This window comes from Schistocerca nitens, chromosome 8, assembly GCF_023898315.1.
Source record: "Schistocerca nitens isolate TAMUIC-IGC-003100 chromosome 8, iqSchNite1.1, whole genome shotgun sequence".
In the NCBI taxonomy this organism is placed as follows: Eukaryota; Metazoa; Arthropoda; class Insecta; order Orthoptera; family Acrididae; genus Schistocerca; species Schistocerca nitens.
The window spans coordinates 108697439-108725330 of record NC_064621.1 but is presented as its reverse complement, the minus strand read 5'-3'; the positions used below and the strand labels follow the sequence as shown (position 1 = coordinate 108725330).

At 39.5% G+C, this 27892-nt stretch overlaps 1 protein-coding gene across 15 annotated transcripts in view; it reads right to left on the bottom strand.

Moving 5' to 3' along the window:
• LOC126199076 (cytoplasmic dynein 1 intermediate chain) overlaps positions 1-27892 on the bottom strand; it is a 204990-nt gene that overhangs the window by 45605 nt on the left and 131493 nt on the right. For 6 of the 15 annotated variants that reach the window (XM_049935797.1, XM_049935798.1, XM_049935800.1 and 3 more), the window contains 5 exons: positions 18327-18374; positions 6148-6306; positions 3617-3773; positions 1943-2197; positions 164-281 (listed from right to left, as the gene is read on the bottom strand). In XM_049935797.1, coding sequence (XP_049791754.1) covers positions 164-281; positions 1943-2197; positions 3617-3773; positions 6148-6306; positions 18327-18374 — 737 coding nt within the window. Of the gene's footprint in view, positions 1-163; positions 282-1942; positions 2198-3616; positions 3774-6147; positions 6331-18326; positions 18375-27640; positions 27707-27892 lie in introns of all 15 variants that reach the window. The other 9 variants (XM_049935799.1, XM_049935804.1, XM_049935808.1 and 6 more) reach the window with 3 other exon arrangements.

The following is a 27892-nucleotide window of genomic DNA, read 5'->3' as shown; positions in this document are numbered from 1 at the left end:
GAAAAAAATACAATAATGACCTATGTATTTGCCAGTTTTAATGAGTTTGCAGCATTTTAGATTAAATACAGAATAATTCAATAAGCTGTACACCATTTTTATTAGGCTTCTACAACACAGGATAATATTGTTTGAGAATGGTATGACTTAAAATCTAACTCACTGTATGAGCTGCTGATGACAATGGGGTTCGTTGAATTGGTGTCCTCTTCTGAACACGATTATCCCATAGCACAATCTGTCCAGAGTAGGTGCCCCCAAGAATGAGATTTGGATGGAATCTGGCATCAAACATTGTTTCATCACTTTAATTGTAAATATTGGGTTACAAGTAGATTAAAGTAGCAATGTACCTGTGTCTCTAAAGTAACATGAGCACTGTATCCACGAGAGAAGTAGGGAAGGTAAACAAATGTGCAATAAAGAGGTATGCAACCAGTAGCATTTAAAAATTTGTATTTACTCAGAGTTTAAATAATGATTCACAAACATGGGCAGAAAATCACAAATCGCAATTACTTTTAGTTTTTTCGTTAGTCCATCCCTTTTACACCAATAAACATTAATTATTTCAGAGATGATGTGACTTAGCAAACGAAAGTGCTGGCAGGTCGATAGACACACAAACAAACACAAACACACACACAAAATTCAAGCTTTCGCAACAAACTGTTGCCTCATCAGGAAAGAGGGAAGGAGAGGGAATGACGAAAGGATGTGGGTTTTAAGGGAGAGGGTAAGGAGTCATTCCAATCCCGGGAGTGGAAAGACTTACCTTAGGGGGAAGAAAGGACGGGTATACACTCGCGAACACACACACATATCCATCCACACAGATACAGACACAAGCAGACATATTTGTCTTTAAATATGTCTGCTTGTGTCTGTATATGTGTGTGTGTGTGTGTGTGTGTGTGTGTGTGTGTGTGTGTGTGTGTGTGTGTGTGTGTGTGTGTGTGCGCGCGCGAGTGTATACCCGTCCTTTTTTCCCCCTAAGGTAAGTCTTTCCGCTCCCAGGATTGGAATGACTCCTTACCCTCTCCCTTAAAACCCACATCCTTTCGTCTTTCCCTCTCCTTCCCTCTTTCCTGATGAGGCAACAGTTTGTTGCGAAAGCTTGAATTTTGTGTGTATGTCTGTGTTTGTTTGTGTGTCTATCGACCTGCCAGCGCTTTCGTTTGGTAAGTCACATCATCTTTGTTTTTAGATATATTTTTCCCACGTGGAATGTTTCCCTCTATTATATTAATTATTTCAGAGGTATTCATAGCATGTGTAGAAGTGAGCATATTCCCCACTATGTTGACAGACTGCAGGTTTAGCTATATGCATCGCATTATCCCAGGACGTTAATTAATACCCTTTCTCCCTTCCAAATGCTCAAAGAAGCTCAAGTTAGCAATTTATCCATCTCTTATGGAATTTTAGTAAACAGGGCACAGGGAGAAATACAAACCACAAAGTAGTAGAAATGTATGGTGTGTGGGTTAAAACATCTGATGCAAGAATGTTGAAACTTGTTCATATATTCTAATAAACGGATGGCAATTTTCACATTATGATCCAAACACACGAGGTTTTTAACAACATTGATTAGATGACACTTCCCTCCATATCACAAATTCTTGAGAATTTGTTTTATGGAAACTGCAACTATACATTGACATTTATGCAACAATATGATTTTTTACCAGCAGTTGTGAAACAGTGCCAATGTCAACTTGTCAATTAAATGAATGAAAACTATTAACATATTTTAATGAGATGAAAGTTGATAATTTATGTGTACTGCACCCAGAGAAAATCTACAACACTTATATATATCAACTGTTGTTTGATACTTCTCACAAGGAACTCAACTGTCAGTTACATTTTTATATTTCTATTGTACTTTTTTTTTAAGAACATCTAAAATGGTACTTGTTGGTCAAGTTAAAATTACCTTGCAAAAATAGATGACATCACTGGAGACTGACAGTGGAATATGTATTCAGGAGTTCTTTTCTTGAATTTTGTATTCCATATGAGGCATACACCATCTGGGTCATTGGGTGAATCTTCATTATTGTGGTAGCTTGCAACAAGAAGTTCTGGAAATTGTGGGGACCAGTCCATTGAAGTCACACATCTGTTACGAGACCAACGCTCATCGTAGAACCAGCGATTAAGGGAGAGCCTTGCGTTAGATTTTTCATCCCTGTAAATGAGGATTGCTGCTTTGTAGGTGAATATACATATAGAACATTTTTAAAAACAACACTACAAAAGAATGCCTTCATAATCAACAATATTATGAAAAGGACAGACTGCTACTCACCACATAAGAGGAAGCACTGAATCATAGAAAGCCACAATGTAAAGACTCCTACATATTTAAGCTTTCAGAAAAAAAATGTTCTTTGAAAACAGAACACACACACACACACACACACACACACGGCCACTGTCTCCAAGCACCACAACAGCCAGAGACAGTGGCTATATGTGTGCAAGTTGTACTTGTATGAAAGTGTGACCATTTTCCATTTGGAAGGAGGATTTTTTGTCTGAAAGATTAAATTTTTAGCTGTGTTTTCATTTAGCATGTCTGCTACCCACCACATAGAGAAAGTATGGAGTTGCAACATATTCTTTTCATGTTTGATTTTGCCTTCATAATCAGCCGAATATCTCAAATGGTACCAACAATGCAATAATAATCACAGGCAATGCAAAAGGTTACAAAGCAAGAAATTCAATAGTCTCAGAAATTGTTAACTGAAATAATGAAAAGTAGAAAATCCATGGTCACCAGTACCATTTCAGTAAGAATGTATGGCCATTGAGTTTTCTATGCAACAATTTGCTGTTGAGTACCCTTTGGTATACAACAGAAAGGATCTGGACATTTGTTTCACCATCCCAGTTACCTAGGTTGTTCTTTAACAACTAGAAATTTCAGAGATAAGAGAATTTCCCAGTATGTATATGACTTTTGCCATTCACAAAATCTTAATTTCAAAAGGTTTTCTTATACATGTCCATTTCCATTCTTTCAAATATTCTTATTTTCTACCATGTTCTCATTACATTTTGCAACATTTCCCTCTCCTTGTGAGCATCTGTCCCACTTTGGCACTTTTTTCATTATTTCTTCAAACTATACCTTTCATCCTTCATTTTTTCCCTGTAGCTGCTTTTGAGATTAAGATTAAGGTCTCATTGATCCATTCTCAGCTGCACATCAATATTTGTAAGCAAGATGTGCAGCAGACGATACAAAGTGTACAAGTCACTTGTATTCTGTATCACAAGGCTAATGATAGGAATGGTTCATTGTAGCTGAGCTTCAGTTGCAAGTTTCCTGTAGACACTCATTTGTCTCGAAGAGAGTTAAAAATGTACTTTTTCTCACTTTGTCTACAGTAATGTGCAAGAAACATGAAAACATTTCAAAAATTCATGTTAATACCTAAAATTTGATGTCTGCATACTACACTACCTTTTAAATTACATGTTTTATTATCTTTCTACAAAATGATCATTTAATGAGAATGCCATACATAGAGTTACAGCCGAAAATGCACATTCTTCATAAAACATGTAAAATTTAAAATTAGTTTTACTGAATACTTACGTTCCTTCTTCATTATCTGTGACACCTGTGTAATCTGTATATATGTCTACAGATTCACACAATGCTCTTTCCATTATACGAGCAGAACGATCAAAAAATCTTTGGAAGTCTTCTGAAAGTATTATCATTTGCTTCTCTTCTTCTGACAATTCACGCACTAAAAACCAAAATAATTTGAATAAACCAATGAATACTATTCAGAATTAAGAATAACAGCTGATACCAAAACAAACATTAGTTGAAAACCACTTACCTTATCACTAAAACCTCAAGGCTATTAACAAAAATACAATGAAGGGAAAGGCCATGTCATTTGTTATGTCCTTTTAAGTAAGTGAGAAGTACTCAGACTGGACAGTGTGACAATTTTATCTGCTGAAAGGACTGAAAAGAATTGTTCAAGATTCAGATTACTACGGGTTGCAATCCTGAATTTCCCATAACTTATCTTTGTTGTACGTGACTGAATTTTTTTTCCCCCTAATGGCACCAAATGATATTTTTGGTAGTTGTTACTTTACCAACGCTACCAAGAGTTTAGCTACCAGGATGCGTTAGAACTTCACAGAAGTATCATACCACAAGATTAGCTACGATAATGCAAAGACAACTCTTCTCCATGATTACAGAAGTAAATTTAGCCAATGAATTCTTGCACAAATCAGGATTGCAAATTTGTCAACAGGTATGTCATCTGAAATTGAAGAAACATTCTGCAGACACATTTTTGACTGAATGCTTTACACTCTTTGCATTTTACAAATTTTGCTGTTTTATATCTTTAACTATGCTCTTTATGAACACCATATCCTGAAGTAATGAGCTTCTTACACAAAAATTACCTTTTCTTTGAACATTTTTTAAATGTTGCTGATGTAACACTCATCAACACTCAGCATTAATAAATTATTCCATTACATTTTTCGAACTCGGGAAGTGAGGGTGGTATGTAGAAAGTGAAAACGTGCCACAATAGTGTGTCCTATGCACACTCGTACCAGGATGTTCACCCAAGAAATTTGACGAAGAGACCACCAACCTTTTCAGACATGCGCTGACGGTGAATACTACCAGCAGACAGAAGGAGTAGCCATGGGGAGTCCACTCTCACCCGTTGTCACAAATATGAACATGGAACATTTCGAGGAGGAAGCTCTTGAATCAGCACATCTCAAACCCATCTGTTTCTTTAGATATGTGAATGATAACTTCGTTATCTGGCCACATGAAAGAGATAAATTGGCAGACTTCCTCACACATGTCAACTCCAGACACTAGAATATTAAGTTCACCACGGAGATCGAAACGGATGGGATGCTCCCTTCCCTAGATGTTTTGATTAGAAGATGAGCTGACGGCACTTTGGGCCACAGCATGTATAGGAAGAAGACGCACATCGATTTGTACCTACGTGCGGATAGCTGTCACCACCCAGCACAAAAAATGGCATGCTCAAAACTCTTGTACACAGAGCTCTCACCATCTCCGACAGCGACAGTCTCCAACAAGAATTGGACCATCTGAAGACCATGTTTCGGAGGAATGGTAAAATCGGAAGGCTCTACATCCCACAACTGCAGCACTGGTGGAAACTGAGGATGAACCTCAGGAGGCGGCGGCCTTGGCTATTATTCCGTTTTGTGGGGCCTTATCCAGAAAAATTGGATGCATTTAATGTAAACTCCAAGTGAAAACCATCTTCCGTCCTCCTAGAAAAACCAAGAGCCTTCTTGGTAGTGTCAAGGACAACCTTGGTCTATGTAAATCAGGGGTTTATCAGATACCTTGCCAATGCGGTAGTGTATACATGGGTCAAAGCATTCGTACCATTGAGGACCGATGCCGAGAACATCAACGGCACACTCGACTGCAACAGCCCAGTAAGTCGGCAATTGCTGAGCATTGCCCGTCGGAGCTCAAAAGCATAGATTATGACCAAACCAAAGTCCTGACACATATTTCCAAATACTGGGACTGTGTCATCAAAGAAGCCATAGAGATCAGAGTAAGGGAGCCACAACTAAATCATGACAGCGGTTACATCCTTAGCAAGGCATGGGAACCCGCGATCACCTGGATTAAGAAGAAAAAGGATATTTTCCAAAGTGTACTGACTTCGGGGGAGGAGGGAAGAATAACGAGAGTGGTGCCAGCAGACCCTCCTGAACGAGAAGACCTAGGACGGAGCGCCCAGACAGCAGGAGAACGGACATTGTGCCTGGACCGCGTGCGGGGTGCGGACCGCACTGACTCACAGAAAGCGCCTGAGGGAGGAGACTGAGGGAGGAGCAGGAAGGGGATTGTCCTATATATACCTGGTGCCTGCCCATCGCCGGTCAGTACATCAGCGAACCTGATGATGGCAACGTGCCGAAATATTGTGTCCTATGTACACTGATATCAGGCTGTTCACCCGAGATTTATTTCATCATAAAATACGGCTGGAGAAAGTGAAGAATCAACAACAACAACAACAACAACAACAACAACAATAATAATAATAATAATAATAAATTATCATAGCCACTAACCTTGTTCCTGCTGCTTGGTTGCCTCGTGCTCAAGGCTTGTCACTGCTGGCTGCACTTCCTTCACTCGTGGCAGACCGTGTGGAAGGATGCCTGGTGGAAGTTTGCTCTGGAAAAGTCCTCCACCTTCCAAATGCGGCAGCGAACCCTCCTCGTCTTCCGCTTGCGGATCGTCAAAGGTCAGAACTGCGGTGAATAAGCCTGGCCTTCTCCAGCCCATACTAGTCCCCTCACCACACAACCACACAGGGGGAAGAGGGGGGGAAGAGGGGGGGAAGAGGGGGGGAAGAGGGGGGGAAGAGGGGGGGAAGAGAGGGGAAGAGGGAGAAGAGAAGGGGAAGAGGGAGAAGAGAAGGGGAAGAGGGAGAAGAGAAGGGGAAGAGGGGGAAGAGAAGGGGAAGAGGGGGAAGAGGGGAGAAGAGGGGGTAGCAAAGGGGGGGACAGAGTGGGATGGAAGTGGGAAGGAGGGGGGAAAGGGGGCAGAGGGGGAAGGAGGGGGGAAAGGGGGCAGAGGGGGAAGGAGGGGGGAAAGGGGGCAGAGGGGGAAGGAGGGGGGAAAGGGGGCAGAGGGGGAAGGAGGGGGGAAAGGGGGCAGAGGGGGAAGGAGGGGGGAAAGGGGGCAGAGGGGGAAGGAGGGGGGAAAGGGGGCAGAGGGGGAAGGAGGGGGGAAAGGGGGCAGAGGGGGAAGGAGGGGGGAAAGGGGGCAGAGGGAGGGGACGGTGGCAGAGGGGGGGGACGGTGGCAGAGGGGGGGGACGGTGGCAGAGGGGGGGCGGTGGCAGAGGGGGGGGAACGGTGGCAGATGGGGGGGGAACTGTGGCAGAGGGGGGGGGAACGGTGGCAGAGGGGGGGGGGGGGGAACGGTGGCAGAGGGGGGGGGGGGGAACGGTGGCAGAGGGGGGGGGGAACGGTGGCAGAGGGGGGGGGGAACGGTGGCAGAGGGGGGGGAACGGTGGCAGAGGGGGGGAACGGTGGCAGAGGGGGGGGGAACGGTGGCAGAGGGGGGGGAACGGTGGCAGAGGGGGGGAACGGTGGCAGAGGGGGGGGAACGGTGGCAGAGGGGGGGGAACGGTGGCAGAGGGGGGGGAACGGTGGCAGAGGGGGGGGAACGGTGGCAGAGGGGGGGGAACGGTGGCAGAGGGGGGAACGGTGGCAGAGGGGGGGGGAACGGTGGCAGAGGGGGGGGAACGGTGGCAGAGGGGGGGGAACGGTGGCAGAGGGGGGGGAACGGTGGCAGAGGGGGGGGAACGGTGGCAGAGGGGGGGGGAACGGTGGCAGAGGGGGGGGAACGGTGGCAGAGGGGGGGGAACGGTGGCAGAGGGGGGGGAACGGTGGCAGAGGGGGGGAACGGTGGCAGAGGGGGGGGAACGGTGGCAGAGGGGGGGGAACGGTGGCAGAGGGGGGGGAACGGTGGCAGAGGGGGGGGAACGGTGGCAGAGGGGGGGGAACGGTGGCAGAGGGGGGAACGGTGGCAGAGGGGGGAACGGTGGCAGAGGGGGGGGTACGGTGGCAGAGGGGGGGGACGGTGGCAGAGGGGGGGGGAACGGTGGCAGAGGGGGGGGGAACGGTGGCAGAGGGGGGGGGAACGGTGGCAGAGGGGGGAAAAGGGGCAGGGGGGAAAAGGGGGGAAAAGGGGCAGGGGGGAAAAGGGGCAGAGTGGCGAAAAGGGGCAGAGGGGGGAAAAGGGGCAGAGGGGGGAAAAGGGGCAGAGGGGGGAAAAGGGGCAGAGGGGGGAAAAGGGGCAGAGGGGGGAAAAGGGGCAGAGGGGGGAAAAGGGGCAGAGGGGGGAAAAGGGGCAGAGGGGGGAAAAGGGGCAGAGGGGGGAAAAGGGGCAGAGGGGGGAAAAGGGGCAGAGGGGGGAAAAGGGGCAGAGGGGGGAAAAGGGGCAGAGGGGGGAAAAGGGGCAGAGGGGGGAAAAGGGGTAGAGGGGGGGAAAGGGGCGTATGGCGGGAAAGGGGGAGGGAGAATATCCCACCACCACTTTATGCTACAGAATGGCCCATGTTTCCAATCTATAACTATATACCATTTACAGCCAATCACAGATGTCAAATAGCATTGGCATGGATTTTTTCCCTTTACATTAGAGAGTACTAGAGTAAACAAGCATCATATGATGTGGTGTTTAATTAAACACTTTGATAAATAACAGGCTGCCCAAAATATTATAGCCGTTCACATTTCAGATGAATTTGAATAATCACACAATCACCATCAAGATATACAGAGATTCTAATGGAGGAAAAAGACAGATTGCTGCTTATTGTAAAGAAGACGCACCAAGTCGCAGACAGGCACAACTGAAAGGCACATATAGCATTCGGCCACAGCCTTTCTCAGCAAATCTCTCTCTCTCTCTCTCTCTCTCTCTCTCTCTCTCTCTCACACACACACACACACACACACACACACACACACACAGACAGAGACACGATCGCCACGGGCTGGGAGATACTGGAGTTGGTGGTTGTATGTGCATGAGTGTGTGTGTGTGTGTGTGTGTGTTTTACTGACAAAGGCAGTAGCCAAAAGCTATATGTGAGTGTCTTTTGATTATGCCTCATTGGAACTTGACATGTCTTCTTGGAATCTGTCTTTTCCAACATTGTTGATATTCCTACCTGGAGTTCCCATTGTTGGAGAGATTCTAATGTGTTCTTCACTTATTACTTCCCGTATGTTTATTTTTGAAGAGCAAGACTGATTATTGGTAGGGCTACATCTTACTTACAGTTCAGCAGTAGTTGTTTATAATATCAAGGTTTAATGACTTACATTTTCTGAAAACCTAAATGCTGAAATGTTTACTATAATATTTACCCTCAAAGTTTGCAATTTAAACAATATCATACACAAATAAATGAATTTTTTGCAGCACGTCAATGCAACAATTTGCTCACATATCCTGCCACATCAATCTTCAGTGCGTCTGTGACATTTGAGAGGCTACATACTTTCCTCAGGTCTTCTGGCAAAGTGCCACTAATCCAAGTACTTCAGCAGAAAACGGAAGGAGAATATATATGCTTTCTGAAATGTTGCAGACACACTGTGAAATGTCACGGTGAAATAAAAGAAGATTTTACTGTATGATTGTATTGTCAAATGAATATTCTGTAACACTAAAAACTTTATCCTGATAGAGGTAGGTATTGCGATTAAACAAATATTCATAGACATCCCTAAAAAATCTGAGACAGCGGCATTCTAATAATAAATATTTATTAAATCTTACACAAGCTACAAATATGGAAACATGGGCCAGATGTACTCTCCACCCATTTCATAAATTTTTGTTTTGTATGGCCACCAGGTATCTTATTTTTACCAATATTAGGTAGCTATATAAACAATAATAGAAAATACTACCATTACACTGCAAATTCAACAGCCAGAAACATTCATCTTCAAAGTAAGCCGCACATATGAGTTTGCAATGTGAAACAGAAACATTTATCTTCTTACTGTTTTGAAAGAGAATAACTGGTGCTCACACTCAATATAGGTTAATATATCCATCTGACAAAAGAAACTAACTACTGCAAAAGGAGATCAGATTTGTTTAATATTTTTAAAGACTATTTCTGTATAAAACTTATGTTGAAAAAATTAAAGTATCTTGAACATTTCAGCTGCAAATTTCCTATTACTGAACAATTTCCAACTGACTTACACTGAAACTACTGATATAATGAATGTGTGTGTTTTAGACTGCCAAAATTAGATAACGGATCTGCAACTCTATACTGGTTTCACTGATAAACTAAAAAAAAGTGTTAAACTGCAACACTTGTGCGTGCAAATAAGCATAAAATTTAAGCATTATGTGTGGTAGTACAGAATAATGCAGCTTCTATGAACATTCAGTTTTAATCTAAAATATTGTCAACCACATGCAATGTCTTCTGCATGTTTGTATATTTAAGATGCATGCACCAACACTCACTCTCCCTCCCTCCCTCTCTCTCTCTCTCTCTCTCTCTCTCTCTCTCTCTCTCTCTCTCTCTCTCTCAAACACACACACACACACACACACAAATGCTAGAATAAGTTGTTTTATTTATGCCAATAGAGAAAATAGCTAGTGGAAAGATCTTTAAAAATCAAGGGAGGAAAAGCCATAATTTGCTATCAAAACATTGGATACAGCACAATTCTTTTCTTCAGAACTGCAGTAAAGGAAAATTTTGCTCTACTTTTACTTAGTCATAATTATGTTGCTACATTTTTAGATCAGTTGTCCAGTTGAACATTCGGAAGGCATGCAAAAAAATTGGAGGCAGATGATTATATGTAAATGAATACATTCAACTAGTTCGGAAAGCATCAGCAAGTAACAGAGAGAAAGTGCAACATCAAAAAGCTAAAAGCTGATGCAAAAAGCAAATTAATAATGTGCACTTTGTATGTGGCATTCTAGACAAGGGTACCAAATGTTATGCACAAAGCCTCCCTTTAAACATTTTGGGACTGCTAGTAATATCACAAACCCATGATCTGTTCTTTTAAGTTGGGCAGAAAACAATTACATGAAAACCAAATTTGTATGTAAACTGTTGCAGAAATATGGTCAAATTAAAAAATAAAATACCAAATACATTATTCTTCTTTATATGCCTTAGTTCCAGTGAGAAATTTCTGAGCATGTACATATGGAACACAGCACTGTATGGATGTGAATTGTGGACTGTGGGAAAACTAGAAAAGAGGATCCAAATGTCTGAATAGTGTTATACAAGGACGACGAAAATGGAGTTGAGTGATAGGTAGGAAATGAGAAGGCTCTCCAAAGAATTGGTGAGGAAAGGGATATGTTGAAAACACTAACAGCAAGATGGGATAGGACAACAGGACATATGTTAAGACATCAGGGAATAACTCCCATGGTAGCAGAGGTGGCCATAATGGGCAAAAACTGTTGGAGAAGACAGAAGCTAGAAAACATCCAAACATAATCAAAGATATTGGGTGTAAGTGCTTCTCTGAAATTGGCACAGGAGATGAAGCTGTGGTAGGATACACAAAAGCAGTCAGGAAGTGGATTGGGGGAGGGGGAATGACAAAAAAGGAAGAACCTACGATCATGCTATGTGCTCCTTTCTTTCATGCAAAAGCTACCCACATGAGACAACACAGCAGTACGAGAAACTCATTTGCCACTGTTTCTGACACGATTTTTCAAATGTTTCTAATTAAAATAATGTATAATAATTAATGTTCCATGGCCTTGCTACATCAAACTGTGCCAATTATAGGAACAGAAAAATAATGATCTAAGGAATGATGTGCCCTCTGACCATACAAAATGAATTTTTTGTTAAATAGATAAACTTGGTTAGATAATTGAAACAAAATATTACAGCATCAATAGTAAATGAAAAATTTTAAAGGCTGTAAAAACTCTATTCATTCTCATATTTTTAACATGCAGAGAATACTAGTGCCATTGGGATCATGCAGAGCTTTAACAAATGAGAAACAAATCACAATAACAATGGGAGCTATAAAGCCTGACTCGATCAGAGATAACATAGAAAACTGAGTTTAATAATAGTTCATAAAAATGAAAACCCAAATTCTAAATTTTCATGAATTAATTCATTCTTTTATTCAAATTGTGGAGCTAAGAGCAGAAGCGAGCAGACACCAGAAAAAGATGAATAGAATGGCAAGTTTACAAATTTAGTTACATGTCTGCTGGTTTACATGTTTCATAATATTCATGTTATCTTCTCTGTGTCCTTTTACTCCATTACAACAAAACAACATTTGGGTTTACACTTTCTGTGTTTCTATTACCAGAATGCCATTTTATCCTTCTGTTACCATCACTTAACTGATCTGATTGTCCCGCTTTTCAGTGCCATGCTTGTACAAAAAGTATAACAATCAACACAGAATGGGGTGGCATTTAATACTGAGGAAATCCTCATGCATGGCATTAATGATTGATAGTAAAGAGAGAAAATAACATTCCATAAAAAAAAATTAATAATAGGTGATCATGCATGAATATCAGGTCCATGGAAACACAGTACTGCTGTAATTTCCTGGTAAGGGTTCCCAGGTATGCATGGAAAGAATAATGAACTATTGTAATGAGATGTGAGAAATCATTCTAGCAGAGAAATCAGTACTGGCACAAATTAACATATACCATGAACAAAATTAGAAACATAAGTGCAGCAATAACATAAAACAACAATTCTAATACATAATATTTTCAAAATTGTTGGCATTCAAGCACGGAAAATTTCAATATTATGTTAACATAACTGTTTGGTTTATTTAAACAAATTATAATTACAGTCTGAAATAGCACAGGAACACAACAACAACAATCAGCACACATATTAATGAAGGTACACAATATAGGTAACCATCTGAATACTATCTGAGTAAAAAAGTAAACATTTTGCAATTACATCCTAGCACAAATCTCGATTTTGTAGGAACAGAAGCAGCATAAAATAACTCACAGGCAAGCACAGCTAAGCCAGAGCAAATACAATGCATGCTGTCAGATCAGTAATTGACTCATTATCACAAAATTAATTTTAATATATTCAGTGGTGTTTATCTCTGCAAGGGTACATAAAGCTATATATTTAGAAAATAATTCCTTGGATACCTGAAATGCTGCATGGAGTTAAGATGATAAAGAGGACGTATACTGTGTGTGTGTGTGTGTGTGTGTGTGTGTGTGTGTGTGTTTTGCTCTTTCTACTAAAAGCAGTACTTCAGATGCCTCTGTCCCACTGTCTCTTGTGCCAACCTCTCCTCCCACTTTCCAACCTTTTATTTGCATTTCACCATTCTGTTGATTATTTGTAATGTATCAGGCATCCAAAATCAATCCCTACATAATTCTTAGTAATAGACTCATTACTGTCCTACCTTTAAAAGATTTTTTAGCAGTTTTTACTTTGTGCTTCTTTCTCTTATTTTCAACACAGTTATTAATGTTCATAAATTTTTCTACTACTTTGCCGTTGTTGTCATTTAATTTCTGCAGGCAGCAATACTCTTGGCAACAGAGATTCATGCAGCTGAACAAGCAATGAAGTAGGCATGGCAAACTTAATTGCTGTCTAGGGATCCAAACCAATGTCTCCCAAATAAGGAAAGTTAAAAATGAATTTTAATGAGTATCCTGCTACTTTAAGGATGTCATTGCAGTACATTCCTCAAAACTATTTTGTAATGTTATTTGCACTATGCCATGCTAAGAGAAATTTACATATAATATTAACTCATTTTCTTTTAAAAATACAGAGCATTCACTATAATTTCCAAATCTGGATAATGATAGTTAATAGAAAGCTATCTTTAGCACATATTTAATAAATCTTAGGAACAGAGGCACAATCTTGAACAACAAATATTTAAAGACCAGAAGTTGATCTATAGGTCATATAGTTCAGATGAGAACAGAACAAAAAGTTTTGAACTGTGGTGCTACAGAGTAATGCCGAAAATTGAACAGGTGGATCCATTAACTTATGAGAGGGTACAGAATTGAACTGGGAAAAAAGGAGTTTGTGGCACAACATGACAAAAAGTAGGGCTTAGTTGATATGACACATCTGGAGGTGTGAAGGAATGATCAGTTTGGTAACAGATGGAAGTTCATGGGGAATGGAGTGGGGAAGGGGGGGGGGGATGTCCAAACTATAAAAGAGAGACAATGGGATGAATGCAGAAATTAGGCTCAAACGGATGCTAGTTGCAATACACATTTGTAGATGAAGAGGTTCCAACAGGATAAAGTGGTGTGGAGAGCTGTATCAAATCAAATCAGTCTTTGGGCTAAAGACAATGACAACAACAGTTAAATTATGAAAGTTATTTGGTATGTGAACAGGTGTTAGGCAGGGAGATGGTCTATCCCCTATTTTATTCAAGTGTGTTCTTGAAAAGATGATCCAAGTATGGGAAGAACTACTCACAGAGAATGGAGTAAACGGACAGGTGCAATTCAACTATAAAAACAATAGCTCCCTACTTAGCAACCATATACAACCGCTCGATCACCGATAGATCTGTACCTACAGATTGGAAAATTGCGCAGGTCGCGCCAGTGTTTAAGAAGGGTAGTAGGAGTAATCCATCGAACTACACAGCTATATCATTGACGTCGGTTTGCAGTAGGGTTTTGGAGTGTATAGTGTATTCAAACATTATGAATCACCTCGAAGGGAATGATCTATTGATACGTAATCAGCATGGTTTCAGGAAACATCGTTCTTGTGCAACACAGCTAGCTCTTTATTCGCACGAAGTAATGGCCGCTATCGACAGGGGATCTCAGGTTGATTCCGTATTTCTGGATTTCCGGAAAGCTTTTGACATCGTTCCTCACAAGCAACTTCTAATCAAGCTGGGGGCCTATGGGGTATCATCTCAGTTGTGTGACTGGATTCGTGATTTCCTGTCAGGAAGGTCGCAGTTCGTAGTAATAGATGGCAAATCATCGAGTAAAACTGAAGTGATATCAGGCGTTCCCCAGGAACGCGTCCTGGGACCTCTGCTGTTCCTAATCTATATAAATGACCTGGGTGAATCTGAGCAGTTCTCTTAGGTTGTTCGCAGATGATGCTGTAATTTACCGTCTAGTAATGTCATCCGAAGACCAGTATCAGTTGCAAAGCGATTTAGAAAAGATTGCTATATGGTGTGGCAGGTGGCAGTTGACGCTAAATAACAAAAAGTGTGAGGTGATCCACATGAGTTCCAAAAGAAATCCGTTGGAATTTGATTACTTGATAAATAGTACAATTATCAAGTCTGTCAATTCAACTAAGTATCTGGGTGTTAAAATCACAAACAACTTCAGTTGGAAAGACCACATAGATAATATTGTGGGGAAGGCGAGCCAAAGGTTGCCTTTCATTGGCAGGACACTTAGAAGATGCAACAAGTCCACTAAAGAGACAGCTTACACTACACTCGTTCGTCCTCTGTTAGAATATTGCCACGCGTGTGGGATCCTTACCAGGTGGGATTGATGGAGGACATCGAAAGGGTGAAAAAAAGGGCAGCTCATTTTGTATTATCACATAATAGGGGGGAGAGTGTGGCAGATATGATACGCGAGTTGGGATGGAATCATTAAAGCAAAGACGTTTTTCATCGCGGCGAGATCTATTTACGAAATTTCAGTCACCAACTTTCTCTTCCAAATGCGAAAATATTTTGTTGAGCCCAACCTACATAGGTAGGAATGATCATCAAAATAAAACAAGAGAAATCAGAGCTTGAACAGAAAGGTTTAGGTGTTAGTTTTTCCCGCGCGCTGTTCGGGAGTGGAATGGTAGAGAGATAGTATGATTGTGGTTCGATGAACCCTCTGCCAAGCACTTAAATGTGAATTGCAGAGTAGACATGTAGATGTAGATATAGATGTAGAATCTTAGGATTTAGTGTTTGGTTTTTGCCAACAATCTTGCAATACTGTCTCGAGACATTGCAATGGTAAAAAGGAAAATTAACATTTTGAAAAGAACTACAGAGAAAACAGGCCTTCAAATATCTTATGCAAAAACAATATATTGACAAACAAAAGATGCTCCAAAATTTCATGCACATAAATTACTGATTAATTATGTCAATAAATTTGAATATCTTGATCACTATGTTACAATAATAAGGTTATTTGACTAAGACAGGAGAAATAGAAAAGATGGAAAAGAAAGGGAGGAAAATCCTAAGACAAGTACAGGGGCCAATAAAACACAACAATGAATACAAGAGCACGTGTAGTGAAGATCTGCACAAGAAAACTGAACAACTAAATGTAATGACGAGAAACTTAGAATGATGTTTTTCAGCTATATGGCTCGAATAATGGAAGCAGGATTTGCAAGAGAATTTTTGAACATGTCAACCACAAAAAATGTTCCTGGTGCAAATTGCTCTCTGAAAGAGAGAGAGAGATTAAAGAATATGAAATTTTGAACACAGATACATTTTCATAGGTTTTAGATATATATAAACTGAAACAAATTGGCCAGAAGTTCAGAAACAACAGCACTCTGATGTACTGAAAATTTATTGGAAAAACTGGAAATTTAATCAAAAGTTTATCACACACACACACACACACACACACACACACACACAAATGGTTCAAATGGCTCTGAGCACTATGGGACTCAACTGCTGAGGTCATAAGTCCCCTAGAACTTAGAACTACTTAAACCTAACTAACCTAAGGACATCACACACATCCATGCGCGAGGCAGGATTCGAACCCGCAACCGTAGCGGTCACGCGGTTCCGGACTGTAGCGCCTAGAACAGCTTGGCCACTCCGGCCGGCACGCGCACACGCACACGCGCAAACACACACACACACACACACACACACACACACACACACACACACACAAAGACCAGTACTCAGACTGCTAAAAATCCACAGCAGTGCTGTAGAAAAATGAAGGACATGGCGGGTGTTCAGCAGAGGCATTGCTGAATAGTACCAGCATGACACCAAAGTAGTCATGAATCCCCAGTTTCTGCAGAAGCTAGAGGCAACATTCACAAATATAAAACATGTTAAAAATTGTAGTTTTAGTTCTAAGAAACCAGCAGCAGAAGCTGTGAGTATGACAATATTAACAATATATGACAAACTGCAGTTCATGAGTGGACTGAAAAATGATTAACAACAAAAATTGGTTTTGAAAAGTTTCTTCAGATACTGCCCAATGCTAGTATGTTAATACCTTCAAAATAATTCTGTAAGTGAGGGTCTGGTATGAAATATACTTTTGATTGTAGCTATATTCAAATTTTTGAAACCGAGACTACATAGGCTTTAAAGTGAGCATAATCTGAACTTGACTCACCAGTTATTGAACGTTTAAGAGGAAAATCCTAATGATTTCTGTTTTGGAATGTGTCTGTGAGTAAAAAAAGAGTGCACAAGCATTCTGAAAGAAACATTTAAAGTATAAACACTGATATTGTAGGGAGATTAAATCTATATTTTGAAGTATCCCATTTACAAGACAGACAGGGAAAGAAGTTTTACTTTTGTCTAACAGATGTTTACTGCTCAGAAAATAGATATGAACCACAAATTTTATTTTCATGTAATTTCAGTGTCCTACCAGTTCAAATACAGCATAGTTTAATACAACACAATGTTTTCAATTTGTTGAACTTCTTTAGAAACTGCTTTCATCTCTGCTATTACAGAATTATTTATCAGTTCTGCATGACCTCTCCTATTATTTAATTGTCCCAAGCATGTGCTAACAATGATGGTTTTGCATTTTTCAGTGCTGGATCAGGTGAAGGACTACCTCACACCTTTTCCTCTTCAGTGGGGTGGGGGGGGGGGGTGGGGGGGGGCAAGTGGAGGATCTTTAAGAAGCCACGAGAGTTGATCTTTCCATATAGAAGTTTTGTGTTAGCCGTGTGGTTGCCACAGAGCTTAGTGACATCACCCGAAATATGGTGACACCATTACATCACTGTAGAGAAATATTAACAAGAAACCCATCAATATTTGGACATCTGTACATTCATTCCTCATTTGATACATTACATTATCTTCCATCTCTGTACAATGTTGAGCATGTAATTATGAGATAACCTCCTTGTATCAGTTAGATGTCTACTGATGTGGCTACCAGGAAATAAACAGCTACAAGCAGCCCACAAAATTAAACAGATTGTCCTCACAAGGTTGAACAGAATGTTTTTTTTCTATGTACAGATTTTTGTCAATGGGTTACTAATATTTTATAATGTTGTGGTCGACAACTGTTCCACAACTGCTTATCTCTCAGTTAAATTAATCCTTACCTCTCAAAAACAAAAAAAAGTTTGGAGGCTTATAAATGAAGCTCTAAAAAAGGTAACCCATTGTCATTTGACAGATGCATACTTTAAATTTGTGTTACTTAAGAAAGGAGCATGACAAACACAGAGTTACAAGGCACAAAAAACTAAAGAAAAACTGATTTGTACCTACAAATAGATGTTGTAATGCACAGGATGACTTTTCCTTGCAGAGATCAACCACTTTCAGCAGTTAACTTAGGAGACTTCATAAGCAATCTAAGCAATACAGCTTTGCTCAGCTGAGCTTATGTCTTGCCTGTGATACTTCCACGTGCAGCATAATGTCGTGCACATGCTTTGAATCTGTTTCATGTCCTATGGGACCTACCTGTGAATTCGTCTTCCCATTCTAAACCAGGATTTAGATTGTACTCGTCTTGAAAGGATGAAAAAGAAAAATCATATCAATACCACTGTAACATGAAGTGTTAAAATTTAATTTAGTAGGACACAATGCATTTGTTTTTGTAAAAAAGCCACTCATGACTATCTATACCACATGCTGTCAAACTGCATGAAATCATGCTTTCCCATTAGTATTACTGGAACAAAAGTGATTAAGTAATTGCAGTGCTAAGTCATCCACATATTCCCATGACCAGAAAAGCAATCTATGGGGTGTAACGTCTAGCCCTCTTTCCAAAGGTGGTTTTCTTCCTGTCTTACACCATTCTACAAAAGCTGCATTATCACTTCTTCCATTAAAGTTACCACAAAAATACGGTGCAAATGGAACAATTGCAATAAAATCTTTTTACAGCTCCATAACAGTGGTATCAGGAAGATGTAATTATTTCTTTGACATTCATAATGAAAAAAAAAGGGCAAGTGAAATATACAATGCTTGATAAGAGGAAAAGAAATTTGCAGAAATGAATGCCAGCAGACAAAAATTTGAATGACAGGTATCTTTAAATCCAGCAAGAATAACATGCAGACTGATTGGTTAAGTGAGTGTACAACTCAACGCTTGTTACAAATGTGGGAAGAACACAAGTAAGCCATTCAATCGGTGAAAAGATTTTCGAATTTAGCAGGTAATGTGCCAAGCACCTCATACTGTCAACATCCAAACTAGTTTCTCTGTTAAATGAGTCAAAACTAATAGCTCTACTCCTATTCTCAATGTTTTCTATATTTTATACTCTTAAATTAATGCGATAGTTCACACTATGCTAATTCACTTGACAGTAATTCTTAATATGTAATAGAAAATGAATATTTAGCAAGCTGACTATACAAATAACTCTGCAATTTTTTAGTAGATTCTTAGAAAAAATTTAACGCAAAGATGTATTCAACTTTCTTTTACAACTACTTGCAGTTCAGAAGAGAATTTGTTATATATATTAATGGTTTTTGTCTTAATATGTAAAATTCTAAGCAAACAATAAGAAAAGGTATAACTGGATAAGATTTGAGTGACCAATAGGTAAATAAAAGCCTGGTGTTTATTCGAGGTAAAATATTAAACCCGTGTTCTCCATCACAGAGTGCATGCATTCTTCGTGGAGGATGTGTGTGAAAGCTGAGTTACAACAATGATCTTAATTTTATATGCTTGTATACTATTTTTTGAATGGTTGTCTGATCTTGTACTACTATAAATTTACAAATTACTTTCTTATCAGGTTCTGACATGACTGTTTCTCACTTAGCTCTCATAGTTCTGTCACTAAGAATAACATTAGAATAGCCTTTTTTAAAATGTGTGTAACAGTATAGTAAATCAGTGCTGTAATATCTGCATCCATACATACGAAATGGAATAACCCAAATTTAAATTGATGGAAAATTTGGAATGAACGGTATTATGTATCTGAGGACAAAGTACTCTTTCTAAGAAAAAGAATAAGCACTGAGTAGAAGCCAGTCATGTAGGTAACGAAGATAACTTGCTATACTTTTATTTTAGTCTCTCTCTCTCTCTCTCTCTCTCTCTCTCTCTCTGTGTGCGTGTGTATGTGTGTGAGGGGGGGGGGGGGGAGGGTTGCGCGTGCGCACGAGGAGTACTTTTCTCCTAAGTACATAAACAGGGCAATGTTCATGGTCTGTTTATCACAATTACACACTCTCATATGTACCTTAAATTCTGCACTAACAATTCCATATATCTACTCATTTCCAAGTAATTCTTAGGTATCTTGATAAAAATTTGTTCTCAAAAATGATAAAGTATTTCATTACATTTGATGGAGAAATCCATATTATTTGCAGAATCTCTGAAAATAATGTAGTGTTCTTCTATGATTAGGTATTTTGATTTATTAAGTATGCACTAGTAAACTCCAGATTCTTTAAAGAATCAAACTCCGAAGTACAGAACAGCTTCAGACATCTGATTACTTTGCAAATGAGATAATGTCTTAAATTTTTGACATTACACATCTAACAAGGAGAGATCCACAGCAATGGGATTGACTTTTTGAAACTGCCTATACTGTGACGTAGGTTAATATCCCAGCTATTACATCCTCCAGCCATTCACCATGGTAGGCCCTCAATTGTGTTACTGACAAGAAAAATTCAGATTTTTGCATGACACTCAATACCATTAATACACTACAATCATGTTGACTGGGTGCATGGTGTAATCGACAGGGTAAGACATTGATTTGGAGAAAGCCTATGTTCAAGTCTGGTCAGGTACTTAATTTTTCTTTTAATTTTTACTGAAATTAGTTTGATCATTATTGACTGCTTTAAACGTAATTTTATATTTCTATTCCTTTGTCACATCATTTCAGCTTATTCATTTGCTCTCATTTTTCTTCCTGTCATTCCTTTTCCACTTGAAATCTTTGGTCACATGGTTTTAATTAATTTTATGTATTAATTTCAATTTATTTCATCACACCATTTTTTTGTTCATGTTACTGCAGTCATTATTTCTATTACTCATTTTTCTTGATTTTCGTTTTACTTACAATCCCTTCTTCCACTTGAATTGTCATCTGTGTTATTTTGTCTATAGTGCAATAGGAATTTAGGCTATGTTTTAAATGTTTGTATGATGATTACCACCCACAAAAAATTGTACATCTTGTAATGAAAAACACATTTTTTACACCACTGCACTGTCACTATAAATAGACTATTTCTTCTTTTGTTTTTAAACTGATAGATCGTCATTTTCAAATATTTAAATATAGTTAAGTTCATATTCATAAAAGTTCCCAGTGGAAAAAGAACAATATAAAGAAAAATTGGAACAAATGTTAAAATCCATATGATGATTAAACTGTGACAAAGGAAGAGAGATGAAAAGTTACTTTAAAACCAATAAAATGAATAAAAATAAAGATTAAAGTCATTTTGATATAGATTTAAAAATAAAAATAGGGTACTTGATGAGATTCAAACCACAATCCTCAGCATGCAAAGGCCTTATCTTAACAATTACACCATGCCACAAGACAACAGAAATCTTCTCTTTTAACGCTATTGAGTGTCCCATCCTCTTTGCAAGTGAGGAAAAGTTTAGAAAAGGTATGAAATTATGTTTGATGTTCATTGGAAGTCAGCCAGTGTTTTCATCACCGAACACTGGATGAGTATAGTTTGGGTAATTTGCACTCCTTTTTAAGCAAAAGTTGGTTTTTCACACATTTCAATGTTTATGGCATATCTCTAGAACTGTGTGTCATACAATGATAGAATTTCGCAAGTACATTCGGTGGTATGTGTAGACACTGTCTGCAAAATGTGCTACAAAAGAGTTAATAATAATGTACTAAATGAAAATGTCATGCCAGATGGTGAAGTTTTCTTTGCAAGAACAGCGAAAATGTAGTAAGTGATAAACTGACAGCATTTAAAATGTTTAGATTTGGGCTATCATTATAACAAATAATGAAAACAAAATTTTTATTGCCAATGAAAGCTGAGAGATGGGCAAGCTGCAACGGGGACTGCGCACCACACGAACTGCGTTAGCCGTTTTATAAGGTAGCACATCTCAACAACTTAGTCAGAAACATGTAGGCGTACTCATTTGTGGGAGACACAACACATACAGTGCATATACAACAGCAATAAAGATGTCTCCATGTGATGTTTTGGTAAGCTTCAGTATCACTCATTTTTATTTAACAACTTTGAACATTCTGGAGAACAAGACATCCTCAGATATCTCGGTGCAACAGAATGGGATTTACAGTTACTTCATGTGGAGGAGAGCTGTTTGCCAAATAGATAAAAATAATTTTGCAATTCCTTCATATCTGTTCCCATCTGTGATGGATTTGTGAATGATGTAGGTCAATGAAAAACACCTTGAGAATTATGCCCTGGAATGTCAGCGTTTGCACTTAACGTATGACAATTCTGATATGAGGAGATGCCAGGCACATGTTTGGACTCCATCAGGTCTAAATCAGATTTTAGTGCAAGACCAAAGGATGCCTGTTTTTCCTCAATCATTATGTATGCATAACAATGCCAACAAAAATAGGCAATAATGTCTCTAGGGAGCTCATAATTTTTGTAGAAGGTACCCACATGCAGGAAAAGGAGCAGCACTGAATGCAGTGGCAGCAGGAGGTGGGCAAAACACAGTCGGCAGCCAAGCAGACATCAGAGCCCAAAAAGAATATGGTACTGAGGTAAGAAAAATTATTGGGGGCCTGCTACACTGGTACGTTGGAGGTACAAGAACCGAAGAGAAAAAAGTCAACAGACATGTCTTATCACACAGCTACCCACAGATACACTACGCACAGAATTAAAGCAGTGAATTGTTTCGTAAGCTACGAATAATACATATCAGAACGAAAGTGTATCATAACTGTATCATTATATATCTTACTGATGATGCATTAAAGTGAAAAAAGGCGAAAAACATCTGCGAGAATAAAATACAGTGCAGCAAGAGAAGATGTTTTTTATTTACAAAACAAATAAAGAATAATTTTTGCGAAACCCCATAACTGCTTCCCACTGCGTTATGCAAGTGCAAAATTTCCTCCAAAGGTCCTGCAACCTTCCTCTGTGATGGTGGCAAAATCATGGCACCTTGTGATGTCACCCTTGGGCTCAGTATTGCTTCAAACAGCAAGGTGTAGACACGAGGGGAGAAAAAAGGCCACAGATCAGAAGTTCATGTGAGCTATAAGATTGGTTGTTGTTGTCACATTGGCACCACAATTCTGCCCAATGCCACGGGTGATGTGTCACACGATGAGAGGGTCACCACAACTCCTTTTATGCACAATTCAGCCCTTCTCTTGATATCTCAGTGTTGGAGGTGAGAACCATGAAGCCACCACTGAAATCTTATGGTTTTGTTATGGGTGGCTGAGGAAAACATTTCAGACACATCACTGCTCACTGCTCAGACGTGACCTGAAAAGGCCTCAGGATGTGGCATAATAGGTGTCAATGAAACCATCCCTTGCCCTGCAGCATTGATTCCCACAAATTTCACAGTCAAAAAAGACAGTTTGCAGTGCGATGAGCAACAGGGATATGTCCTTGACATCCTCTCACACTACTTACACCCTCAGATGATTAGACCTTTCTCTAAGAAAACTGTGGGGCTGCATACCCATTGAACATGATCACATCCACAATTTTCAATCTCAAGTACAGGCTGCAACCACTAAGGACTTTCAAAACCATTTGTCAAAATTTGAACATGATCCAAAGTAGTAAAGGGTACTTCTGCTTTTTCAGCCATCCATTTTTTGCCCTCCTGTAGCGTGATCACACGGGTGTACAATTATTAAATGCATGTCAATAAAAGGACAAAGGATTCCTTTAAGAACTGCCAGTTTGTTCTGGAGCCACCCATGCAACTTTATTGAGTGCGTTACAAATGTAGCTGTCAAAAACTGACACCATTTCAGCCTGCCGACTGTTCTAGTGCCGTAAGTAGGCAAACCGCACTCTAGAATGCTGAAGGGGTTGCTTAACCCTCACGCAATACAGCTGCCACCAGGCTGAATTGGTGTCAAGGTTTCCGACAGCTACATTTGTAATGTGCTCAAGGAAGTTCTGTGGGTGGTACCAGGGGTGATGCCAAACTGAGTGGTCTTAGGTGGACCCCCTGTCATTTTATTGATGCACATGTTAATGTTGCACACCCATGCAATCATGCTACAGGAGGACACAAAGATGGGTTGAAAAGGCAAAAGTGCCCTTTACTGCTTCAGATCACGTTTCAAATTTTGTTGAACGGTTTAAACAGTCCCTAGTGATTCCAACCTACACATGAGAGCAAAAATTGTAGTGCTGCATTCCCAAGTGCTACAATCACATTATATGGGGATACAACCCCACAATATCCTCAGAGAAGGGTTTAAATGACCGAGGGTGTCAGCAGTATCAAATGATGTCAAGAACATCTGCCTGTTGCTCATTGCACAGTGAACTGTTATTTTTGAGAGCAAAATGTGTGGGAATGAATGTCCCATGGAGGTTTCAGCGATGCCCTGTATGACACAATGAGGCCTTTTCATTTCAATTCCAGGCGAACCATCACAGAGACATCAAAAGAAGGGGTGAAATGGGGTTAAGAGCGGCTGTGATGACTTTCCCTTCGCGTGACACATCCACAGTGGCATTGGGCAGAAATGAGGTGCAATTTGGTGTCAATACGACATCATTAACCCACCTTACACCTCATGTGAACTTCTGAGCTCTGGCATTTTCTCCGCATGTGTTAACACCATGCTGTTTAAAGCATCACCGAGCCCAGAGGCTGATGCCACAGGGCACCCCATTTCTGCACCATTACAGAGTAAGATTGTTGGCACCTTTGAGCCAAAATTCAACTTGTGTGTTGCAACGGAAGATTATTACGGGGTTTCAAAAAAATGAACCTTCAATCCTTTTGCACAGTGTAGCAATACTTAATAGGAAATGAAAGTTATTAAAGCACAATTAAATACTATGTGTTACAGTACTGACATTGCAGGAAAATGATGCTTTTAGTGAAGCAAAGCACTAATGTTGGCGAGATGGAGATGGTACATTGAGGATCTACTAGTACCATATATTAAACCATATTATCCAGATTACACTTATGTCACAAGTACTGCAGATTACATTCCATGATGAGCTTTAATGAATAAAATTAGTCACTATAACATCAAGGAATTTCCATCACCACACAAAGCTGTTTCCCACCATTGCAAAGCACCTATACAAATATATTGTCAATTACAAAAATATGCATGAAGGCAACAATCTTATTTAATAATGAGGGGAAGTAAAAAGAGGACACACACTGTCAGTGGAAAGAATGAATAGTTAGCAATTGAGATATTTGAGTCAACAAATTATCTAATACTATGTTTGAATTCTCTTCATAGCGAAGACATCAACGCACCCTTGAAGAATGGTTGCCTACAAGGGCAACTGCTCTGGAACTAGACTTAGACTGGTTTGAATCCTGCAGTGGACAGAATTTTCCATCATCAGTATTTGATCAGCAAGGGTAGGAGAGATGGTGGCATACAGCTTGTGCCTAATCATAAGACTGTATGCAAATGACCTGGACTATTCTCCACATCTCTCCTGTCTCTCACGCACATATCATAGTTGTTAATGGTGGTTTGTCTGTTGGGTGAGGATATGCTGAGTGCACTTTGAGGAGTATGTTATATAGAGCTGATTCCCTTCCAATCATTCATAATGCAAACATTAAACCACAAAACTACAATATGAATTAGGACAGACTGCTATGCACCAAACAGAGGAGTCATATTTAAAAGTAGAGTGTTAGGATCTCCTAAACTATCAGATGAAGTCCTCCTCCATATGTAGAAACAAACACACACACACACACACACACACACACACACACACACACACGTGCGACTACTGTTGTCTCTGGACACTGAGGCCTGACTGCATGCCTACACCACTCCTGAACCCCCACAACCAACCCCTGGCCACTATCACTGCTCACGGCAGTCAGGCTGTAGCGCCTGTAGATAACACTGGCTGTGTGTGTGTGTGTGTGTGTGTGTGTGTGTGTGTGTGTGTGTGTGTGTGTGTGTGTGCACGCACTTCCATATTTGATGGAGGACTCCGATTATAATATTTAACAGTCTCCTTTCAATTTGCTCATTTGCTGCTCAACACCACCTCTGGCTGGAGAGTAGCAATCTGTTCTATTGTTATCCCATCTCGGATTTTCCACAGGAAAAACAAATCTGAAGCACATCCCAGTGATTGACAGTCACTGAAAATGGACCTTGGGATGCGAGTGCCATGTTACTAAGAAGCCTGGGCAAAAATCTACATGATAGTATACACAATGCTCAAGTCCCAAAGAAACTAAAAAATTAGCTGGTGCAAAAGGAATTATACAGTGTTAAAGAATACCTATTAAATTAATTTTGTACATATTTCTTCGTAAGCAATGATGTCGGTGTAATGAAAATGGTTGATCCTTAGGAAATAAGTTATACTGGTAGTTTTTGACATGGTCTATATTATACATACACTTGCTATACACAATATAATTCTGCAGGATCAAAAATTCAGTTTATTGTTTAAACATAGAAAATTTAATTATTCCTTGTAGAAGAAACAGATCAAATAGAAAATTTTTCAAAAAACTCTCAGAATTTCTTTTGGTAAAGGTGGGTTGTACAAGAGACTCAATTTTATATATTTTTTTTCATATTGTAAACAAGATCTCTTGTTAAGTACTAAGTGAGCTTGACACTACAGATCCACTACTTAATCAACACTATCAGGAAGTGACACTAAGAAAAGAAACTTCCAAATGAGAAGTTCAAGATGTTACTGTAATACTTTTGCATTTACACCATTAACTATGTAGATAAAAATGTGTTTCATATTTCAAAAATAAATATGGTTCTGCTAATAATGATCAAAGAAGTAATGCTGAGTACATCCTGAGAAAAGAAGTGAAAAGCCACCTTCACTATGAGCTGATGGCTGTGGCATGTAAAAACTAGTTGGCTCACTAAATGAATACTGACATCAGTTTAAATTTTGAAATTTTTAGACTGTATACCAGCATGCTGAATGAATTATATTACCTAGTCACATTAATTATGAACAAGTGGTAAACTCATATGTATGTTTTTACTGTAACTGCCTTATAGAGCTTGAGGTTAAGTGGTATAAGAACAGGAAAGAATCTTTACCAATGGGTTAGGTTCAGAGCAATGAAGCTTAATTTTCATGACTAAACACCTGCCATAACTGTGAGTTTTTGATTATGTAAAAAATATATAGGAGGATGATGAAAGAAACTTTACACCATTCTGTAGTTGATAAAGCCAACTGTTTCAATTATGTGCCAACTATGTAACCAAAGAAAATATTGTGACAGTCTTAAAAAGAAAGTACGAAAGAATTTCAAATGGGAAATTGTAAAACTGTGTATCTTAAGAAAAATTCAAATTCTGATTATTTTGTTATATCTTTGATACAATATTGCTCAAGGAAAAAAAAATCACATTTTTGGGGTTACTGTGCAGTTTTACTAGAGCTTTAACCAATGCAGTTAGGTACAAATATATTACATAACCACTTCTAACATTACAGATCTAGCATTGGGTTTAATGACAACAAATGTAGATATGCTGTAGCAGTAGCTATTTTCATGAGAAGCCAAAAATGTTTTGGTAGAAGCTCACAGAGTTACAGGAAAGTACGTACAGAGAAGACGGAGAGAACGCAGGTAGACAGGTGGGCAACGATGATGGGGAGACCCTCCACAGTCAGCTTGCAAGAAAATTGTTGTATCAATCAAAAGGAACATAGGACATCATCAGACTAAGCCATCATTAAAAAACAAAATATGCCTGGAAATTAAAGCAAAGACACTAATGTGTGTAGGCTCAGCAGAAAGCAAACAATGTAATACTGGAGATATACTCTGCAAACACTGGCATCATTTCTGGTGCTAAA